General features: G+C 57.7%; 1 protein-coding gene across 1 annotated transcript in view; it reads left to right on the forward strand.

Annotated features, from left to right (window-relative positions):
• The window catches only part of LOC135881874 (transmembrane protein 150A-like), a 36,448-nt gene extending 21,373 nt beyond the window's left edge, over nucleotides 1-15,075 (forward strand). Inside the window, exons 3-7 of the mRNA XM_065408596.1 lie at nucleotides 527-598; nucleotides 3,379-3,446; nucleotides 4,776-4,903; nucleotides 9,774-9,951; nucleotides 14,831-15,075. Of these exons, the coding sequence (XP_065264668.1) occupies nucleotides 527-598; nucleotides 3,379-3,446; nucleotides 4,776-4,903; nucleotides 9,774-9,951; nucleotides 14,831-15,075 (691 nt within the window). The remainder of the gene's footprint in view (nucleotides 1-526; nucleotides 599-3,378; nucleotides 3,447-4,775; nucleotides 4,904-9,773; nucleotides 9,952-14,830) is intronic.
• The last annotated feature ends 6,656 nt before the right edge of the window (nucleotides 15,076-21,731 follow it).

Here is a 21,731-nt window from a genome sequence, read left to right on the forward strand (position 1 = left end):
GTCCTGCCTGTGGCATCTCCCCAGGGAGCCTGACAGCTCAGCTTAGCGGGTCCAAGAGCTTCTGATTGTTTGGAGCAGCATCCAGATGCCACGTGAGCTGAACCGCAGAGCTCCCTTGAGTTGTGCTTGATGCTGTCTGTAGTGATCCTGGGGAAACTGGAGAGGGGTCAGGCTGGGGGCAGGGGGGACTCTGCCCCCAACCCCAGAGTAGCTAAAAGAGTTTTGCTGAAACGATTCACAGCAAAATCGTTAGCAGCACTGACATGTCACTGGTAAGCTTCTGTGCGGGCGTCCCGTTGAGCCAGCTGAGGTCAGGCCCCAGTTCTGAGCTGTGTCAGCCTGGCTGCAGACGCAGGCAGATGGCACTGTATGGAGTCACGTTGGGCTGGTTTTCTCTGCAGCCAGCAGGGCTGGGAAACTTATTTTAACAAAGGCTTAAAATCTGCAGAAGCTGGTGGGCTCAGCAAGTCTGGTGCCCGACAAGTATTGACCCCTTATCTAAGGTGTCTTGTTCCCTTCTCCCCAGGAGTTATAACCAGTCCTGTGGGCTGGACGGCCCCATTTCGTGCTGCACTCTGGATCACATTCCTCTGGTCAGGTAAGAGCAAAAATGCCCCTAAATGGCACAGCAATCCAGTGCCTGCTGAACCGGTCCAGTGCACTTGTGTGGGCGGTTCCTGGAACTGTGGGTGGGGGGCAGGTTGTTCCTGGAACTGCCAGGAGCTGTGCTCCTGTGGCTTGCAGCGTCTTGCTGACAACTTTCCCTCTTGCCTGAGGTGGCGGATCTCAGCTGCCTCGTGAGTGCCAAGTGCTTGTTAGCGATGAGCTCCCAGCCCTGTCTGCCCCTGGCAGCACGCTGCGAACGGAAAGGGAGCGAGACCGGGAGCCAGTGGGTAGGAGGGGTGGCATTGCCCGGGCGCTGCTGCCATCCCATGCTACTGCTGGGGGCCCGGAGAACAACCCATAGGGGTGTAGCTCTGCTGGCTCCCAGGCCCACCCTTGAGCAGGTGCTGGGGACAGAGCGTAGCTGGGCAGGGAGCCGGTCTGGCAGATGGAGGGAAGGGACTGGGCTGAACTGACCTGGCTGGCAGAGCCTGCACTGAAGGTGTCCTGCTGCTTATGTGGCTCGGGAGCTAGGACTGGCACTCAAGCTCGGAGCTGCTTCCCAGTGGGTGCTTGTGGGTGCTGCTGAGCTGGTGCCCCTGGGGCTCTGCGGCCAGAGAGGTCACCCTGTGGCTGTGTCTCGGTTAGCAGCAGCTGGGCGATTCCAGTGCTGAGTGGGGGTGATGGTCAGGGCTCCGTAGCAGCTGGTGGGCAAACCCTGCAGCTGGCAGGACCTGTGAGTCCAGGCTAGATTCCTGCCAGTCATTAACAGGATCCTTTTTGAGGAGCAAGAGGGGAAACGGCTCCAGGGCAGGTTGTGGGGTGGGGTTAGGCTGAGGTCTGGAGGCATCTCCGTGGCTGTAGCACTGTGGAGCTTGCAGCGTTGGGAAGCCTGGTGCTCCAACCCCGCGCCCCAGTGATCTGGGGGAGGGGTGACTGGTCTGCGTGGAGCTGGTCTCTGTGTGGAAGGGCGGCGTGTGTTTGTAGTGTGTGGTTGATGGGCTCTGTGCAGAGGTTTGTGGCTGGGGGGTGGCGTACACACATGGGAATGGAGGGGGTGCTGGGTGCATGGAGCAGGGGTCTCTGGGAAAGTGTCTTGGGGCATTTCTGTGGTGACTGCGAGTGCTTGCAGAAAGGACCCCCTGAGCATGTGTTTGTGGCATGGGGTGTGGGGGGGGGGCATGCTGGGTGTGTGAACAGTGCATTTATGTTTGTGGCATCCTGGGTGTGTGAGCAGTGCATCTGTGTGCTTGTGGCACGTGTGTGTGTGTAGTGTGTGTGTTTGTGGCATGCTGGGTGTGTGAGCAGTGCGTGTGTGTTTGTGGCGTGTGTGTGTTTGTGGTACACGGGGTGTGAGCAGCGCATGTGTCTGTGGCACGCAGGGGGTGAGCTGTGTGTGTGTGTTTGTGGCACACAGGGTGTAAGCAGTGTCTGTGTGTGTTTGTGGCACACTGGGTGTGTGAGCAGTGTGTGTGTGTGTGCGCCCTGGGATGGGAGGCCGGGCTCCACAGCGCCTGTGGCAGAGGAGGAAGGGGACGGCTTGCATGAAGTAGAAGTGGGCGCTGGGGTTGGAATTTCCCCTTGGCTTCCTGTTTGCGAAGTGGGGGAAAGGTCAAATGCTCGCTGGAGGCTCTAGCTCGCTCCCAGCTGCGGAGAGACGGCCTGGAGCTCCAGCCTCCCCATACCGCCTGCCCCAGGGCTTCTGCTGGGCCAGCTTGTTGCCCAGGGAGTCCTCACACCAGCCCCCTCCAAGCCTCCCAGCTAGTCCTGATCTGGGGAGGGCAGGGAGCTGGGCACGGGGGGGAGGCAGGGATGATTCGCACAGGAAGGGAGGGGTCCCTGGCGTGTGCGTGTGGTGGCTAGCCTCAGGGGCTGTGTCTGAAGTGCTGGTTTGCCTACACCCACCTGAAGTGAGGCGCTCCCGAGCCCTCCCCTTTGCCAGGCACAGTGCATGTGGCTGATGCCCTGCCGTCCTGGGCAGCCCGTCTCCGCCCCTGAACACCTGGCCATGGCTCTGCGGCGCATGAAGATGCAAGGGCAGCAGCTGGTGTTCTATGCAGCATCCCTCGCCCTGTGGGGGGCGCTCTGAGGGGGCAGGTTATGGCAGGACACTCTCTGAGGGCATGGGTGGAGCAGGCAATGCCCCAGCAACCATGTCACTAAGCCATAGCGCCCACCCTCCCGCTTGGCAGCTCAGGGGTGCTGGCCAGGACAGCAGCTCCAAGAATCTCAGCTGAGGGGTAGTACCTCCCCCCATCCCACCGTCCCTCTGTGGCACCCACGCTGGGAATGGGCCCCAGCCCTGGTCCTGTGGCCTGGAGGTGAGAGCTTCCCATGGATGCAGGGGGGCACCAAAGGAGTGAAGAACCTCCTGCCTCCACCAAGCACCCCTCTGCGAGTCCAGCCCGTCAGGGACCTGGCTGCAGCATGGTACCCGTGCAGTGTGGGGGTGTGCCAGCTGTGAGCAGCCCATCCCACTCCAGCGCTTCCTGATGAGACCCTGCCCTGTGCACCTGCAGCACCACATCTAGGCAGCCAGGAGCACCACACTGCCTGCAGGGGGAGGGGACGGCAAATGGCCATGAATCAGCCAGGGGGAATGGAGGGAGCAAGTGGGGCAGCAAGGCCAGGGCTAGGAGGGCAGCTGCCCCAGCTATTGGTGGCACTGCCAGCAGGCCTGGTTCCCCTGGGCAGGCCTGGTTCCCCTGGGCTAGTGGCCCACCCAAGGCCTGGTGCCGTGTGGCGTCTCTAACAGGCCCTGTCTCCTTTCCCCAGCAAGTGTGGCACCTTCCCTCCAGAGAGCTGCTTCTTCAGCCTGATCTGCAGCCTGGGATCGTTCATGGGTAAGTCTGTGCTGCTCAGGGATGGGGACGCAGAGCTGCAGGAGCTCAGCCGGCCGGGGCAGCGCTGCCCTTCCCATACGCAGGGCCACCAGCTCTCCCTGACCTGTCACGGCTGATGGGGGAGGGTGCAGAGCTGGGTGGGGCCACAGGCCCCTGCCAGCTGCTTGCTTTGCTGGTGCCTAAGGCTGAGCTGACCCAGATGCACCTGCTGCAGAGCCCAAGACGAGAGGCTGAGGAGGGCGTGGCCCAGTGGGGTCAGAACTCCAGCGTGGGGAACCTCACTGGGCTCAGACATGGGACTCAGCCCGATGGGAGGGCAGGGGTGAGCGCCAGGGCAGGGACTGATCCAATCTGCATAGAGAGGGGACGGCCAGGGGCAGCATGCAGGGCACAGCTGTCCATGTAGGGATGGGGCACAGAGTGCGGGTTGGGAGGTGTCTGTTTGCATATAAAGCGAACCAAACCCAGGTTCCCTGGTTGCGAGAGCTTCCCGCTGCAGGGGGCTTGCGTGGGAGGGCGGGCAGCGTGGCTACTCCCCAGCCTGTCCAGGCCCTAGAAACGTACCCTCCAGGGATGTGCAGGGACCCCGTTGCTCCTGGGAAGTCCGGGGGGGTGGATCTCTGGCCCTCGATCCCTTGCTGCTGAGTGCCGTGGATTAGTTCTCTGTGTCAAAGTCCAGGTCAAGTAACTACTGCAACCTGGCGTCAGTGTCACAGACCCCCGCCCTTTGCAGCCTGTTAGAGCCCCAGCAGCTTGCTGTGCAACTGGTGCCTCCCGCAGCCTGGCCCTAGGAGAGCCGTGCATGGCGGGGTTCAGTTCCCCGCTGCTGTGTGGGAAGTTTTACGTGTCTGGCCCAAAGCATTGTAAGCTCTTCAGCACAAAGCCTTTGGGTCTGCACTTCACCCACAGAGAACATTTAATCCAAAATCTTTGGAAGTTGAGAAGGGGCCTCGGCTTCTGCTCTCCTCACCCTCCCCACTGCACTCCCAGCTTCCTGCACTAGGAGCAGGAGCAGATTGCCCTGTAGTATGTGCTGGGAGGGCTTGCAAGTCTCCTGGCATCGCCCCAAGGCCGGGAGCTGTGGCTGAAATGAACCGAATTTGGCCCTTGGGACCTGTGACAGAAGGGGCTTCTGTGTCATCATCTCCAGGTGGTAGCTGTTGCTGGCCAGGGGTCTGCTTGGCCTCTCCAAGACAGAGGGGTGGGCGAAGAGCTCCTTGTTCTCCTGCCCCTTGGGCAGGCTCAGGCAGGGCAAAGATGGCTCTGGGAGGTGAGACATTGCAGCTGGTGGGCGTGTGTCTGACGGGATGCCTTGTCTCCATCTCCCAGTGATGCTCGTGGGCCTGCTGAGATATGCCCACGTCATCGAGTGCTGCGGGCCGTCCCTCCTCAACACCCTGGGGCTGGCAGCAGGCTGGATCTGCGCCGCCGGTCTCACCATGGTTGGCAACTTTCAGGTAAGACTCCTCCTCTAGGGGGGAGGGAACAGATGGGGGCTCTGGGAAGCCAGCGCAGGGTTCTAGCTCAGCTGCATGCAGCGGGATCCCAGTGGCCCAGTCGTGTGCAGAAAACCTCCTTATTGAAGCTCTTGGGGCATTTTGATCCACTCACAAATCGGTTGCGTTCGGCCTGTCAAGTTAAATATCCTGTATTCCCTTCCCTGTGCTCCTAATAACCCCGCAGCGTGTTAAAGCTGAAGGAGCCATAAGCACCACACTCATTCCCACCGCTGCTCCGGGTGGTTACTCATTGCCTGTCACTCGCCCTACATGGTTGAACCCGGGCCGAAGCGCGCTGTCTCCCAGCGCTTGTGTTTGGTGTTTCCAGCATCACGGGAGTATTTAGGATCAACCCCCCATTTTCATTAATTTTTTCACTTCATGCAAGTAAATTTCCTTTCCTCTTAGGCTCTGGAATTCCCCTTCATTTGCTCACCCCTAATGGGCCCAGACTAAGCTGCCAGTCTCCATTTAACTCTTATCTTGTAAAGTAAATATTTGTGAAATAACATTGCCCTGCAATCTCTGATCTTGTCACCAAAACCTATCTAGCGAAGCCCCCAGCCAGCCAGGGGCTGCAGCAGGAGCTGGCTCAGGCAGTTGTTCTGCATTTCAAATTTCAGTCTGCATGTTGCATTGACATTCTGGCTTAGCATTTACTGTAGGCATGGAAATAGCGAGGATTCATCTGTGCTGAGCAGGATTGGGTGAGCAGGTGCTGAGAGACCCCATCTCGCTGTATGCGCCAGCGTCCCCAGATTGGACACTGATACCCAGATCCATGTAGGCCTTCTGTCCCCGGTGGGAATCTAGAGCCTAGAAACCAGGGGTTGATCTTGTGTGAAAGAGACTCGCCCTGATGTTAGCAAACCTGCTGCCCTCCTGTGAGAACCACTGATGGCTGCCTCTGGACCCCAGGGGTGTGCCCGTAGGTGCAAGTTTGTAAAATTTTTGGTCAGTCCCAGGAGTCTTGGGGCAAAGGGAAAGAGCCCCTGGTACTCAAGGGTCAGGGGGATGGGTCTCCCCAGGTAGGCAGGCAAGACAGAGGGGCAGTTGGGCCAAATTTGAGTGGTGCTGGGGCCCTGTGCGCAGGGGTGCTGGAACAATTTGTATAGTGGGGGTGCTGAGAGCCATTGAATCAAACTTTAAACCAGGGTGGGCAATAATTTTTGCAGAGAGGCCACTCCACGAATTTTGGTAAGTCGTCACGGGCCGCACATTTCTACTATATTAATGGAGGGGGTGCGGGGTCTGGGAGGGAGTTTGGTGCAGGAGGGGGCTCTGGGCTGGGGCAGAGTGTTGGGGTGCAGGAGAGGGTGAGGGGTATGGGCTCTGGGAGGGAGTTTGGTGCAGGAGGGGGTTCTGACTTGGGGCAGGGGTTTGGGGTGCAGGAGACTGGGTGTGAGGTGCAGGCTCTGGCCAGGAGGCACTTACCACAGGCGGCTCCCGGCCAGCGGCACAGCAGGGCTCAGGCAGGCTGCCTGCATGTTGTGGCCCCACACCGCTCCCGGAAGCGGCTGCGGCTGATTGCTGTTGACACATTTCTGCGCGCCCCTTGGGGAGAGGGGGGCAGCTGGTCTCTGTGCGCTGCCTGCTCCCACAAGCACCACTCCGTTTCCGACCAATGGGAGCTGTGAGGATGGTGCTGGGGACTGGGGCACGCAGAGCCGCCTCCCACCCCTGCCAGAGGCTGCAGAGTGGGGCCACAACAGGCAGGCAGTCTGCCTGAGCCCTGCTGCACCGTGGCCCGTATTTTGCCCGCTCCTGCTGTAAACCCTGTATATGATGGAAACCACTTCAAGCCAGGGGGTGCTGCCCCCACCCAGCACTCCTAGTTCTAGCCCCTATGCCTGTGCGCCAGGTCACAATGCCAGTCAAATCTGGGGCAGTCGGGCAGGTCACCTGGGCCCACTCCTTAGCAAAATCCTGGTTGTAGCCCTGGCTCCAACATGTAACCTGGCACTTATGGGCATGTCTCCTTCCAGCTTTGTCACAGGGTCAGCAGAGATATTCTGCGGGCGTGAGGCCAGAGCAGCCCCTTCCTCGCCCCTGGGCTGGATTGCTTTGCGCTAGGGATGTTCGCATAGCCGCAGTCCAAGGTTCCTTCCCTTTGGATTGTGTCACTAACACAATATTTGGTGCCCCTGTGTCCTGGACTCTGGGGTTTTTCCATCAGACATGGGACAGATAAGATGACCTGGATGAGTGGATGCTGTCACCAGGTCCGTTCCAGCTGTCAGATCAGCGGGGACTACCCCAGTGTGCTCATCAACTTCCCCCCACTTGATGGGCTTGTGCAATCCGGCATCAGAGAGCAGAGACCGCGCAGAAACTGCTTCCCTGCAGTGCACTCTGGAGTTGAAAGCTAGCAGAGGGATAGAGGCGCAAGCAGGAAAGAGAGGGCCTCTCTTCAGCTGATGGCTCTTCCAGATGTCAAGAGCTGCAGAGGGGAAGGCTCTTGCACCAGGCAGAGGAGGCCGGTGCCAGATGAGTAGGGCAGGAGTTCTGTGAGGTTGGCTAGGAAGGGCTGTACCCTGAAATGTCTGGGGAGCCAGGGGCGGTGTCTTGGGATTTGCTTCGCTCTGCATGCGCAAGAAGGAGCGTGGCAGGAGGGTGCTGCAAGGAAACCCAGACTGCAGAGCAGTTGGCAGCGCAGGGGAAAACGCTTGGCAAAGCAGTCTGCTCCCTGAGGGCCTGATCCTGTGAGGAGCTGAGCCAACGGGAGTCGAGAGCGCTCAGCACGTGTCTAGGAAATGGCTCTGAATTGTGACTTGGATCGTAGGTGCATGGCTTGGGTGTGATGGGATCTGCTCCCTCCAGCTCTGGGTGGGGGCGTAAAGCGCTTTACCTGGAATCAGCATTGCCTTGTGTGCAGCCGGGGGCCAGGCTGCCCTGAGTCCTCTGTGCTCAGCTTTGCGGGCACGCTCGCACCGTGGTTCAAGCGAGCTTATCCTTGTGAACTGGCAGGCGTTTGAGAGTTCCAGGCGACGGGGGCAGACTGCATCAAAATCAGCCTGGGGATGCGGTGCCAGCTAATGCCCTGGATCAGAGACCAGGGCCTGGTGCAGGGAAGGAAGGCTGTGGAGGCAAAGTGCCCAATACTTGGAGTGGGCAACCCCTTCCTTGTCTCGCCTGAACCCAGCCATGGACTGGGTTCAGGCGTGACCCGCTCTGTGGGGAGCCCTATCCCCTGGGCTGAGCTATGGAGAGCTTTAGCTGCGGGCAAAGAATTTCCCCCCACCCCAAAAACAAATGACCCAATGCCAGGGTTCCCAGTCTGAGGGGGAGGGGGGAGGAGGTTAATGGGTTAATCACTGTCAGAGGAGTAAAGGTGGCCTAGGCCCTGGGAGATGAGCCACTGGATTTGGAGTCAGGGGACCAGGGTTCAGTTTCCTGCTCTACCAGACTCTGTGCACGACTTTGGGCAAGTCACTTAGCCTCTGTGTGCCTCAGTTTCTCCATCTGTAATGTGGTGGTAATGGCACTGCCCTGTCTCCCGGGGAGCTGTGAGGTTGGATGAATGACTGCGAGGTGCCCAGATCCCGAGGGCTGCGTGGAACCTAGCTTGGCTCCCATGGGGTTAACTGAGATTCTCCCCCCAGCTTCAGTTCCCAGCCGGATGTCACTGGTGCTCCTGGGTTTGTGCATGGAGGGGGCGCCAAGTCTCTGGGCTCTGGCAGCGGCTCTCCCCCCATCAGAAGAGCAAAGCGGATGAATCACAGATGTGTCTGTTCTCCCTCCAGCGCCCGCCAAGGGTGGATGTTTGCTCCTCCTGAAGCGATGCCAGGAAACGTGTCTGGGCAGACGCTGCTTTCTAGTGGTGTCTGCTTTTCTCTACCCACAATCAGGCCATCCTCGGGAAGGGGGATGTTTACCTACAGGCAGGAATAGGCTCGCCTTGGCCACCCCCAAAACCTCATGGGGGATGCTGGGCTGGCACTAGGTCTCTGGGCACCCCCAGCTCTGCGATGGGCTGCTGGGCCGTTCGTAACCAGTCGCCTGCCCAGAGCACCTGGCTTCTCTCCTTTCCCTTGTGTGATAGGTTCTGGCTTCACTGCTCGGGAGGCTGCTGTGGATGCTGTATTCCGAGGGCACAGCTCAGCTGGCTGCATTGCCCCGACCCTGGCCCCAGCCTTGCTCTAATTCGCTCCTTGCATCAAGCCAGCCAGCCAAATTCACCGTGTGTGTCTGAGCCTTCTGGGCAGCCATAGAGCCAGCCTGGTAACAGCTGGGAACATGCAGAGGCATGGGGCCCCCTGCCTGCGGGAATGCTGCCCTGCCACGCCAAAGACTAACCCGCTGAAACCGTGTAAACATGGATTCCCTTCCCGGACAGAGGACAGTACTTGGCCAGACCTGTTCCATGTCTCCCTGCTGAATCCATTGTCAGTCTGGACTCATCTGCGAGTGCTCTCTGGGGAATCCTCAGACCTCAATGTGGGGACCCAGACAGCTCTGCCTATGTGTGAGATTTGCTCCCAGGTAGAGGGAGAGCTCTCCCTCCCCCTCCTTGTGGTGGTTTAGACCTTAAGCCTCACGTTAGAGTCGGGGGGAGAGTGTGTCTGAAACCAGGTGCCAGATGCCCCTTAGGTTCTAATTAGGCAGCTGCTCATATGGTGGCCCTGGGATCCTGACTCTCCAGTTAGAAAGCGTGCGTGCAAGTGACATCTGATGCAGGTGTGTGTGTGAGACAGAAATCTGATTAGGGGCTAGAACCCAAACTCTAGAGTTAGAAAGAGGAAGGCCAGAGTGCTGTGAACTGTAGCATCTGGGCGACGGAGCGGAGTGGGACTCTGTGTGCCCTGACCTGGTTGTTTCTGTCTCCCAGGTGGACTATGCCAAGGTGCTGCATTACATTGGCGCAGGTGTGGCATTTCCTACCAGCATGCTCTTTGTGTTCCTGCAGTCGGTTCTGACTTACCGCATGGCGAAAACCAGGGGCCACTACTGGACTGGTCACTTGCGCAGCATCCTCTCCGCTTTGGCCTTCATCACCCTTGTCTTCAGTATCCTTTCCTTGGCAATAGGATGTGGGTAAGAAATGGGCAGCTGAGGTGTGTGAAAACGAATTGCCAGCGTTGGCAGCTCTGCGGGCTGGGCAACAAATCTGATGGCTCAGACCGTACCTAGAGAAAATCGTCACTGGCGTCTGCACTGCTCGGAGCAGCCCCCTGGACTTAGCACCGAGTCTGTTATACAGACACCATCCTCCAAAAGCTGTACAGCCTTTAGTCCAATTGCAGGGAGAAATAATAGCAGCAGGGGGCCAGGGCAAGGGAGAGGGACCTTGGCTGCTGAGATTAGAAATGGGACGGAGAGTCGAGGCGGGGCAGTGGTCTGGGGAGGGTGCTCCAGACAGCTGCAGAGGAGAAGGCTCTCCCGACTAAGGTGAGGTGGAGCAAAGGAGATGGGGGCTGGTGCTCGCTGAGTGGAGGGGGTGTGGAGGGAAGGCAGAAGTCGGTGGCCCACACACTAGGTTTTACTGGCTGATGGCAGACTTGAGCCTGGGTGTGGAATAGCGTTCACCCCTTCGGCAGCAGGATTCAGTGGCTTGTTTCAGCACTCCTGGAAAGTGCATCCCTTGCCATGGGGTCCCCCTGGCCCTGCTGCTGGCAGTTTGTAGCTTTCAAGCAAACAGCTTTCTTAGCCCTCTTGAGTTCCAATCTAGCTGGTAGCAGGGGCAATCATCTAAGGGACTGGATTTAGGCTCCAGGCTCCTTGTAAGTGTAGGTTCAGATCTTGCCGCTGCCAAGTCACAACCTTTTTTCCGTCAGACAGTAAGCTCTCGGGGACAGGGAGTGTCTTTGGGTTCTGTGTTTGTACAGCGCCTAGCGCTAGGGAGTCCTGGATCCTACGGATCCTAGGTGCTACTGTAACACAAATAACAGGCGGCTGCAGTGTTCTGAGTCCTCAGCCCTGGATAAGCCAGCCGGCTGCAATGTTATTTACTGACCATCCAGGTTTAAAAGAGGGAGCTGGGCAGAGCTATAAATGTGTTCTGTGCAAACACAGGAGCAAACCCAGCGGGGTCGCTGAATCGGAGCCGTGCGGTGAGGGGAAAGGCGAGGTGGAGTTGGTTAAACTAAGGCCCTTCGTGCGCAGCTAAATTAGCAGGCGTTGGGGTTTATAAAGAGAGCAGAAGGAGGGGTGTCTGGGGGAGAAGAAGAGAATATTGTGTTAGCCGGAAGAAAGCCCCCTAGTGTCTGGGCTGACACAGCAGAGGGTTATTTGGACTGAGGTCGCGGACAAAATAGGAACCAAGGTGATGGTTTTGTGCAGCTCGAGAGCCCTTGGGCAGGATGGCAGGGGAGCCCAGGAGACGCCAGTGCAGATACCAGAGGTCAGAGGGGACTCTGATGATGCGGCTGTGCCGAGTAGGAGAAGAGTTGTATAGAAGCGCGGGCTGGGTGCATGGTGGCAGTGGTTGTAATGCGTTTCCTGACGCAGCATGCTGGAGACAGCCCGTGGCTGCTCTGTTTTAGATGGGATGGGTGGGAAGGAGGCAGGCGTGAGCTGTGGGCATCTAGGATTCAGTGATCGTCTTGTGGGGCAGGAAATGCAGAGGAGGATTTGTATGAAGGGCAGGGATGCAGAATACTGAACGCTGGGGGCCGTGGAGTGTTGGCTGGGTAAGTGGGACACATTCCCAATGCCTAGGGGGAGGTTGGGATCCAAGCCCCACATCAGTAAACTCCAGAATGGCGAAAGGGCAACAGAAACCAGTGTAGCTGAGCAGGGAGGTGCCAGGGATTGAAGGGACAGGCAGGGGCGTATAAGGACACGAGAGGAGGGTTGGAGCCAGCACCAGGCACTGTGGTGGCTGGCACACTCTGTGAATACCTGACAGAGAGGAGGGCAGCAAGTGGAGAAGCAGAGACATGGCAAGAGCAGCTGCAGAGGGCTCCCGGGGCACAGGCCTTGGTGCGAGTGGCCTGGAGTCGTGACCTTCTGCTGGCTGATTGGCGAGTTCTGTGCCAATAGCTGTGTGGTCTCAGCAGCCAAAAGGCATAAAACCGACATGACTGAGGCCCGCAGCCCCCAGCTGGACAGGGCTCTCCAGGTCCGACTCCCCTCCCAGCCTAGAGGTTGGTCCCTTAGGAGAAAAGTTGCAGTCCATGGGAGATATTCTGAGGGATGCTTGCGCTGGGGCTGGAAAGAATGCAAAGGAAATAACCAGCTAGATAAGAGTAAGGGATTTCCCTAGGATTACATGTCCTAGAAGGAACTGAGGAAGAACTTCCATCAGCAATGAGGGACCAGTTTCTGGGAAGGCCCTTCCGTTTTATTTTCCAGAATGGTGTAGATCTGCCCAAACCAGGCATCAGATTTCCATGTACAGACGAATGGATAAAGGAAAGCCATGGAATAAGCACAGTAACTCCTCACTTAATGTTGTAGTTATGTTCTTGAAAAATGCAACTTTATGCGAAACAATGTTAAGCGAATCCAATTTCCCCATAAAAATTCATGTAAATGGGGGGGGGGGGGTGTAGGTTCCAGGGAATTTTTTTTCGACAGACAAAAGACATTATATACATATACAGTACAAGTTTTAAACAATTTTAAACAAACAGTTTAATATTGTACACAGCAATGATGATTGTGAAGCTTGGTTGAGGTGGTGGAGTCAGAGGGTGGGCTATTTCCCAGGGAATGCCTTGCTGCTAAATGATGAATCAGCATCGGCTGAGCCCTCAAGGGTTAATACGCTGTTGTTAATGTAGCCTCACACTCTACAAGGCAGCATGGACTGAGGCAGGAGGGGGAAAACATGATAGATGCAGGGCAGTAGCTGCAAACACTTCCCTGCAAAAACTGAACAGGATGATGAGCCCAAGCTATCCAGCTGGAGCACACCCCTCCCTTCTCCTGACAGCACATGCACGGCTGCATAGGTGCTGACTTTCCAAAGTGCTGAGGGGGGGGGGAGTGCGTGCATGAGTGAGAGAGAGAGATGTGTATTGCCCCTTTAAGTATGCAGACCCCACTTCAAGTACATTGCCCTTTTAAGCAGATCAGACAGGAAGCAACAGCTTCCAGGTCCCTCCTTTCTGTCCCTCTCCTCCCCTTTGTGGAGAGGGGGTAGAAAATGGGAGGGGGGAGGCAGGAGAAGCTCCAAGGCAGAGGGCAGGGTAGGAGCCGCACGGCAGTGGTGGGAGGGCCACCTGAACTGCTGCTGGGCAGCTGCCTAGCCACATACCTTACAGGGAATTTAGGGGAGCTGAAGGGGGTGGGGGGCTGCCAGCCCCCCTGGTTCTAATCCCCACAAGGAGGGGCTGCTCTTCCAGAGAATCCTGCAAGCGGTGGACAAAGCAGGCAGCTGCCAAAGGACGTTATAAGGGAGCATTGCGCAACTTTAAACAAGCTTGTTCCCTAATAGATCAGCAACGAAACAATGTTAACGGAGCCAATGTTAAGTGAGGAGTTACTGTAGTCAAAGAGGAGGCTGGGGCAGTCAGAGCTGGAAAGCAGTTGGAGTGGAGTACGCAGAGCAAAGGTGCACAGTCCCAAAATGAAGGAGCTGGGTTTCCCAGAGAGTTGCAGGCCAAGGCAGGGGAAAGGGGTCCCAGGGGAGGAGACGGTAGGCTGTAATGAGGGGCGCTCATACAGGAGTGTGGGCAAGAAACAGAGGCTGGAGATTTCAATAAGTCCTAAGGGTGTTGGGCACCCAGCTGCCCCTGAAACTCAGTGGGATGTGAGTGCTGGATTCCCATGGGCTCCTTTGAAAATGGCCAGGCAGGAGATGCAGAGAGTCCTTGCTGGGGAGGGAGGGGATTGACAGCTGGGGGTGGGGTAAATGGTGGTAGAGGCAGCATGGGGACTTGGTGGGCTGGCCCTGCCCTCATGGGTATTCCCTGAAGTGGATGAGATTCTGGACTCTTGGCACAGGGCCCACCCTTGCGCCTTGCATACCAAGCTCCCTTTGTGACAACAGACTTTGTGCTGGAAGGATCACGCTGGGATGATCATTAACCCTTCAGTGTCCATGAGAGTCCTGTTCCACCCTGGAGACTGTTTGCATTTGGCTGGCCCTGCAGCTCGTGGGTTTATATTCAACCCGCTGGGATGGCTCCCTGCAAACTCACTCCAAAAGGCTGCATCTCGTTCTAGCTCAGCACCTTTGTAAGCTGCCCCAGCAATAGCTAACAGACCAAGGGGCAGAGAGAGAGACGGGCTGCCTGAGCCACAGCGACCCCCCTGCCCTGCATGTGAGGAGCTGAGGGTCCCCGTGGCTGTGTTACTCATCATGCTCACGAGCAGCGGCATCCAGTCTAGGGCCTGCTTCTGCTCCCACTGACGTAAAATGGGAGTTCTGACGCTGATTTCAGTGGGAGCAGGATTGGGCCCCAGCTGTAAGCTAAGGATCAGCCCTGCTGTTACCAGACCCCTCCTGGGGCAGTGGGACTGGCACTGGGTGTGGGGGGGGGCGGGAGTTCAGGGTTGTACCCTTTGTCCTGGGCTGGCAGATCCCTCCTGGGGCAGTGAGATTGGCACTGGGGGGATTCAGGGCTTTACCCCTTACCCTGGGGCAGACCCCTCCTGGGGCAGTGGGACTGGCACTTGGGCATTCAGGGCTTTATCCCCTGCCCTGGGGCTGGCACTGGGGGGGGTTCAGGGTTGTACCCCCTGCCCTGGGCTGTCAGACCCCTCCTGGAGGCAGGCCTAGCACTTGGGGGTCAGGTAATTCCCTGTATCCAGGAGCAATGCTCCGTTCCCCGTAGAGGCTCTCAGTACATCCCACACTGACTCAGCCGGGCCTCACATGTCTGGGGGAGTTGCCGGCCCCGCCTTTCCCAGGCTGCCCGCTGCAGCTGCCTGCCCCGCCCGCTGGAGAGAGATGCTGGTGCCTCTTGCTGTGGGTTTCCTTGACTCTGACGCCCTCAGGTGGCGTGTTCTTCGTCCAGGACAGTTTTGTGCTGCAGCACGTGGCCGCCCTGTGCGAGTGGATTTTCATCATCAATATCCTTGTCTTCTACGGCACCTTCACTTTTGAGTTCGGCGCCATCTCCACAGACACGTTCCTGGTGCTTCTGAAAGCCAGCCGGGCTCCCAAGAGCTACAAATCTGACAGCAGCACGGCCAGCACAGCGCACGGCCACAGCCACTCCGAGGGCCTGGCCATGGTCTGAGGGGACCTGGCCTCATCCCTGGAGAGCTGGGACGGGCAGATTGGCGAGACCAAAAATCCAGACAGTGCCAGTGATTCTCTTGCCTTGAACATATCCAGGAACCAAAGTGCCTACAATTTGGGGGGGGGAGGGGGAAGGATTGGGGGGGCTGATCCTGACTTCACCTCCCCTTCTGACTCATGCAGACAATACACTAAGAACATCTGGACCCACAGCCCCAGCATCACTAGTGCCCTTCAGGGGCTTTTTACCTCCCATCAAAGAGCTCTCCCTGCAGGAGCAGAGAGGTACTAAAAGGGGATAGGGGGGAGGGGCAGGGAGTAAATGGGACTCTGAGGTGGAAGCAGGCTTAAGGTACCTGGTGCTCTAGAAGTCCTAGGGTTATCCTTCCTTGATGGTGAGACATAGAGACAATACGAGCATGAGCTGCCCTTGCAGGGAGGCACATTGCCTCCGGGCTGGATTTGGGGAGGGGGGTCTGCCCTGGTAGAAGGCACCTCGTACATCAGGGAGGGGAGGTAGGGGCACAGATGGTTATGCCCTTGAGGGGCTGGGGGTGGAGGCAAAGAGGACTTGTTCTGTAGGGAGGAAGGTGGGAGAGGTGGCAGCAGGGAGGGTGCCATGGGGAAGGCAGAGAGGCTGCCTTCTGGGGACCATGGATGGCACGAGATGACAAAGTCAGGCAATTTTTTGCTGAGATACCAGAGTCCTCTGGGGTAGCTAGGCCTGTCAAAGAGACTGCAAACCCCACTCCTCTGGTCGGCTAGCTCAGGAGCAGTGGGGGGTGCTTATTGTAGACTAGTACCTGATCTCGCCGGGCTGATCAAGGGTGACCAGATGGTTGGAGCCAAAAGGCAAGATGCCTCTCTTCTCCCAGCAGGGTTAAGTCATGCTGGCACATCTGGCTGTGAACAAAGTCTAAGTGACTATGGCAAAGATGAAATCTGTAGCAGTTTAGGTCTTTTATAGTAGACTCCTGTCCTGTGGGCCCACGTGGCCGGTGCTTACCTGGCTGAGCTGGTGCCGATGGCTATACAGAAGCGCCATGGAGAAAGCAATCCGTGTGCCAGCCACTCCATAGTTCAGGCCGAGGCAGCACTTTAATTTCAGGGAAGTCCCTATTTCCGTGGGCTCTTCTCAGGAATGCCCCCCCCCCCGTACTGACCCGCTTCCTGCTTGTTCTCAGCCCAGAGCTGGCCTACACTGAAAGCTCTTTAAGACAAGGAGCAGCTTTTCATCCTGTGTTTGTACAGCACCTAGCCACAGTGGGGTCCTGGGCTGAGTCGAGCTCCTAGGTGCTGTCGGCTGATGAACGGTAAGTTAGAGGTTTTAAGCTGCAGTGTGGCCATCCCTGAATTATTTCCACAATCTTCACCTTCTTCCCTCAGGTCTGCATATGTTTAAAGAGTTCTTTGCATTAAGTAGTGCCCTGAGGCCGCAGCGTGCTAGGTGCTGTGCAGATACAAAGGCCCTGGGCTGAAGAGCTTGCAGTGCTTCGGGCCAGATCTGACATAAAACTTCACGCACCTGGGGGTTAGTGCTCAGAGGAGAGGATGACTTTACCCTTCTGTAGTCCTGTATAATTAGATCCAACACGGTTCTCCTGCACCTCCTCTCACTATTGAGGCATTCAGGGTACTTTGCTGTCATTAGTGAATTCAGCCTCCCAGCCCCTCGGAAGGTGGGTTATCATCATTCCCCTGTTACAGAGGAGGGAAATGGAGCAGAGAAAGATGAAGTGACTTCCCCAACGTATGTGTACAGCAGATCCAGCTGTGACTCTTAGCACAAGACTAGCCTTCCTCTACTGCCTATGCCTTATAAAGTGCCTTGGGCACATTGTAAAATGTTTAAGAACACGGGATGTGATTTGAAACTGCATGCTCCCTACGGGGATGCTTTTTTGCCTTCATTACATGTAGACCAACGCCATCTCTTCCAAGGGAGGATGAGTGGATCCTAACCTAACTCAGGACATGAACAAAGTCAGCCAGTCCTACCAAGTGTATGTCATCTGGTCTCCTGAGGCTGATCCTTATGAGACCACGGGAGGAGGGGCTGGTGGGGGTGAACCTTAAATGTGTATGAGAGTGAATGTAACAGATGTGTATTTTTTCCCCCTTGACAGGGGAGTTTGCTGCTGCTGTGTGTGTTAATGGGGCTCTGCTTCCTGATTTGCCCACCTTTCAAAGGGAATTGCCCTGTAAATTCACCAGGCATGTGGTTCAGAGAGGAGTGCGAGCAATATTTTATATGTAATATATGGAAAATATATGTGGAAAAATAAATTTGCAATAATAAAATGGAAAACCAGCCAGGTGTGAAGAGTTCACTTTCTTCCCCGGAGGAACAGCCTTGGTAGCCTGAACATAGCAAGTACCCAAATCTCTATGGCAGTAGTTCCTGAACTGTGGCCAATGGCCCACCAGTGGCTCGCTGAGCCCTTGCTGGTAATATGGGGCTGGCTCAGTTCCTTGTTTCCAGCTGTTCAGTAGCATTTAACAGTGAGATTTTCCAAAGCATCGCGCACGAGTCCCAGGGAAAGGCTGTAAGTCACTCCGACGTGGCTGAAAATCCCACCCCAAATATATCATTTTCCTGGTACTCCCTTTCCATGCTGTTTGATCATTCTGGGCCCTGCGATGGGGAAGAGGCGGGACAATGTTTGGGTGACAGTCTGTTCAGATGCGGGCGGCCTGTGAGCTGCAGGATCCTTCTCCTGAGGCCTCAGCTTCCTTCCCAGGCGGTGGGCTCTGGGGCACTCTGCGACCTGGGGAGGACGCTGCAGTTCTGCTCCCTTTGTTCCCGGTGCCGTGGAAGGGTGGAGGCGGAACTCAGGTCCTGCCTGAGTGGTGCGGGGCATCGCCGGGTTTGCTCCCCCTCCCCCGAGGACACCTGGCTGGTGGCCCACCTGAGCCGTGCAGGGACTGGGGAATGTCACTTCCCTCCCTGAAAGGGGGCAGAGTTCAGGCAGGGGCAGTTTGCTCAGGCTGCAGGAGTACAAGCCCAGAGTGGCACCTCCCCGTGAAACCAGCCGTGTTCCTAGCAGCCCTGCAGCCACGGGAACGCCTGTCCTTGGGCTCCGTGCTTCACTGCTCGGCCCCCCAGCTCAGCTGCAGCCCCGCTCGGATCGGCCTCCCAAGGGGGCAAGGCCTGAGCGAGGCTCTGCAGGGGTCGCGCCGGGTCTCTGGGCCGGTGGGGCCCTCGGAACGCGAGTGGGGGCGGGGAAGGGGAGGCCCCGCCCCGGCTGGTCCCGTGGCGCAGGAGGCGGGCTCCGGAATCCCCGGGAGGCGGGGGCAGAGACGGGACTTTCCTGGGTCAGCTGGAGCGAGGAGCGGCTGGAGCCGGAGGGTGAGTCCACGGGGTATGGATACGGCTCCGGACAGGGGGGTCAGGGTGCTGATGGGTGCCTGGGGCAGGTGTGTGTGTGGAGGTTGTTGGGGGTCAGGGTGGAGTGTGGATCAGGGTGCTGGTTTGCTACCTGCATGGGGGGGAGAGGGTGGATCAGGGTGTTGGTTTGGCACCTGGAGCAGGTGTGTGTGTCTAGGGGTCAGGGTGGAGTGGATCACGGTGCTGGGCTGGTGCCTGCATGGTGGGGGGAGTGCTAGGGGTCAGGTAGATCAGGGTGCTGGCCTGGCACCTGGGGCAGGGGTTGTGTGTTTGGGGGTGTGTGCTAGGGGTCAGGATGGGGTGGATCAGGGTGCTGGTTTGGTACCTGCATGGTGGGGTGCGAGGGTACTAGGGGTCAGGGTGCTGGCCTGGCATCTAGGGCAGTGGTTGTATGTGGAGGGGTTGTTGGGGTTCAGAGTGGGGTGTGGGAGTGGATCGGGGTGCTGGCTTGGCATCGGGGGTAAGGGTGGGGGCATTTGGGGGGGTCAGGTGACTAGTTTGGCATGTTGGGGAGGGGAGGGGTACAGATTACTTTTAGATTCTTTCCTTAATTTCCAGCTATTGTCCAAGCATGTAACAAATCCCTTTTGTTGTTATCTCATTCCTGGCCAGTTAGTTGGCAGCCCTGCCTTTCACTTCCACTGCCTTCACGCCTCTGTGTGTTCCGTGTTCTAGCTAAATTTGCTTCCTCCCAGAGTCCTCTCTTTCTACGCACTCTGTGTCAGAGTAAGAAGCATTTCTCTGTCTCCATCTCTTTCCTCACTCTGGATGCAGGCTCCTCCCTCTCCCAGTTCGCACTGGCCTTTGTGCCTAGTCCTCTGTTCACCGAGTCTGTATTTGCTGAAGATCTGCCTGTGTCCTCTATGTTCTAGTGTGCTAAGGTATTGGCTAGCATTAACCTCTGGTTAGTGCCTGTGACAGACCAGATTGGGGGCCCAGCAGTACAGTGTAGGGTTTTCTTTCCTTGGGAATCTTAGGTCTGACTTGATTTTGTCTAGGGTTCTGTGTCGTGTCTGGCTTTGAGTGGGGTTGCTGGCTCTGTTGTGCTGCAGGTTGATAGTGTTGACATTGCTCTGCACAGTGTCTAGTGAAACGCCATTGTGGGGTCCTGCATTGATTCTATTAGCGATTCCAGGCCAAATGGGGTCAATTCACAAGCAGAAAGAATTGTTTTCTGTCTGCCAGCCCTGCAAACTCAGCCCGGGCTCTGACAACCACGCTGGGATCTTTCCAGCTCATGTATCAAAAGGATCTGCCAGTACACCTGTGGAGCCCTGTTGGTCTCAATGCACAAGCACAAGTCTAGCTAACTGGAGTTCAGCACTCAGATCTGTTAATGATGCACAAGGAAAAGCGCACAATTCTCCCTCCCGTAGCTGTGTTGGCTCTGCAGGGAAGGCAGCAAAGGTAGGCTTGTGCTCCCCAGCGTTGTGCCAGCACCCTCTTGTGCTGTGCAGCGGGGGAGGGGTTAGGTAGGGTCAGGGCCGGTGCAAGGCGAAACCTAGGTGAAACTTCCACCTTGCGCCCCCCTCTGATGTCCAGCCCCCACCTTCCTACAGCCAAGTTCCCCCCAGGGGCCCAGATGTTCACAAAGTGCAGGGGACCCGGGGGGAGGGGGGGCTGCAAAGAGGGGGGTCATATGGGGGCTCTTCCAGGGGGTGAAGGTGGCAGAGAGGGGAGTGCACGGGATTGTTGCAGGGGGTGGAGGTGACCAAGAGGTGGAGGGGGCGGGGCTGGGGGTGTAGTGGCAGGGAAGAGATTGCACAGAGGCAAAAGGGGCTTGTTGCAGGGGGTGCAGTGGCAGGGAGGGAGTGGCATAAGGCAGAAGTGGGCAAGAGGGGGGCTGGCAGGCGGGGGGGTGTCTGTGCCCAGGGTTGTTTCAGGGGGGTGAAGGTGGCACGGAGGGGTTTGCACAAGGGAGGAGTGGGCAGAAGGGAGATGGCAGGTGGAGGGGGGGGTCCCGAGGTTGATGCAGGGGTGAAGGTGACTGTGGTGGCTGGGGGGGGTGAGAGAGGGATTGCTGGGTGGCGGTTGCCCAGAGGTAAAAGTGGCAGGACAGGGTGGGTTGTTGGGGCAGGGGGTGCACACGGGAGAAGGTAGCCGGTCGGTGGGTGTTGGAGGGGGTGGGTCTGGCTGGGGAGGGGTGCCCGGGTTGCTCCCACATACACCATTCCCCAGGCCAGGGACTGGACCTGCCCACCCACCGGTGCTCCGCGGGCCCGTGCAACTCCCCGCGGCCCGGCTAGGTACCTTGCAGGTGGAGTAGACACCCAGCTTCTCTGCCCGAAGAGCAGAGCGCAGCTGCGCCTTCTTCCCCGAGCCACGGGCCAAGCCGGGCTCTCCGCCGCCCCCGGGGCTCTCAGCGGCGGCACAGGCAGCCAGCCCACCCGAGCCTGCTGCCGCCGCCGCCACTGAGAGCCCCGGGGGCGGCGGGGAGCTTGGCTCGGCCCGTGGCGCAGGGAAGAAGGCGCAACTGCTAGCACTAGACCCTCCCCTTCCCCGCTCCACCGCCGGCTGCTCCCCCTGGGGGAGGGACTAGCCGCGCCGCTGGCGGCCCCTCTGGAACCGGGAGGCAGGGAGCAGCGGCAGCCTGGTGCTCCGCTGTTCAAAATTTTTTGGGGGGGCACCGCTTTTTGGCGCCCCCAACCACTTGGCGCCCTAGGCAGCCGCCTAGTCCGCCTAGTGGTTGCACCGGCCCTGGGTAGGGTGCATGTGCTGCTTTGATTGCGATTGCACCAGAAGTGGAGGACTCCCTTTGTGTGCGCTGACAAGCTAACCCTAGTTCTGTCCTCGCTGGAAGGGTTCCTGTGTGCAGAGGATTTGCAGAATTGCACATGTAGAGGTAGGGATTTGTCCTATCCAGTCAGTTGCTATCAAGGCTGGGGTCCAGGAGTGGAAAGGGGTGAATTATGAAGAGTCTTTCTAGGGCTGATTGTAGGTGTCTAGTGATCATTTAGGGGCAGGGAGGCTCATGGTGCTTTGTCCTGCCTCGTTGGGAGGTGTTTGTTGTCTGGTCTGGGTTTGGGCTGGTGAAGTAGAACTTTATCTTGTGGTGGTGGCTTTTGGGCTTGCTCTGGAAGTTCCTGACATTTTCATCTCAATGGACTTGAAGGTCCTGTGTCACCCTAGGTCTGGGGCATGCCTGGATCCCTTATCAGGCCCTGCTGGGTGGGCCAGAGTGACAAGGCAGGGAGTCTAGAACACAGTTTATCTCTGAGTCTTTCAGTGGCGGGCTTGCATTTAGGATTGAGAAAGAGCTTGGGGAG

Source organism: Emys orbicularis, chromosome 7 (assembly GCF_028017835.1).
Source record: "Emys orbicularis isolate rEmyOrb1 chromosome 7, rEmyOrb1.hap1, whole genome shotgun sequence".
Classification (NCBI taxonomy): domain Eukaryota; kingdom Metazoa; phylum Chordata; order Testudines; family Emydidae; genus Emys; species Emys orbicularis.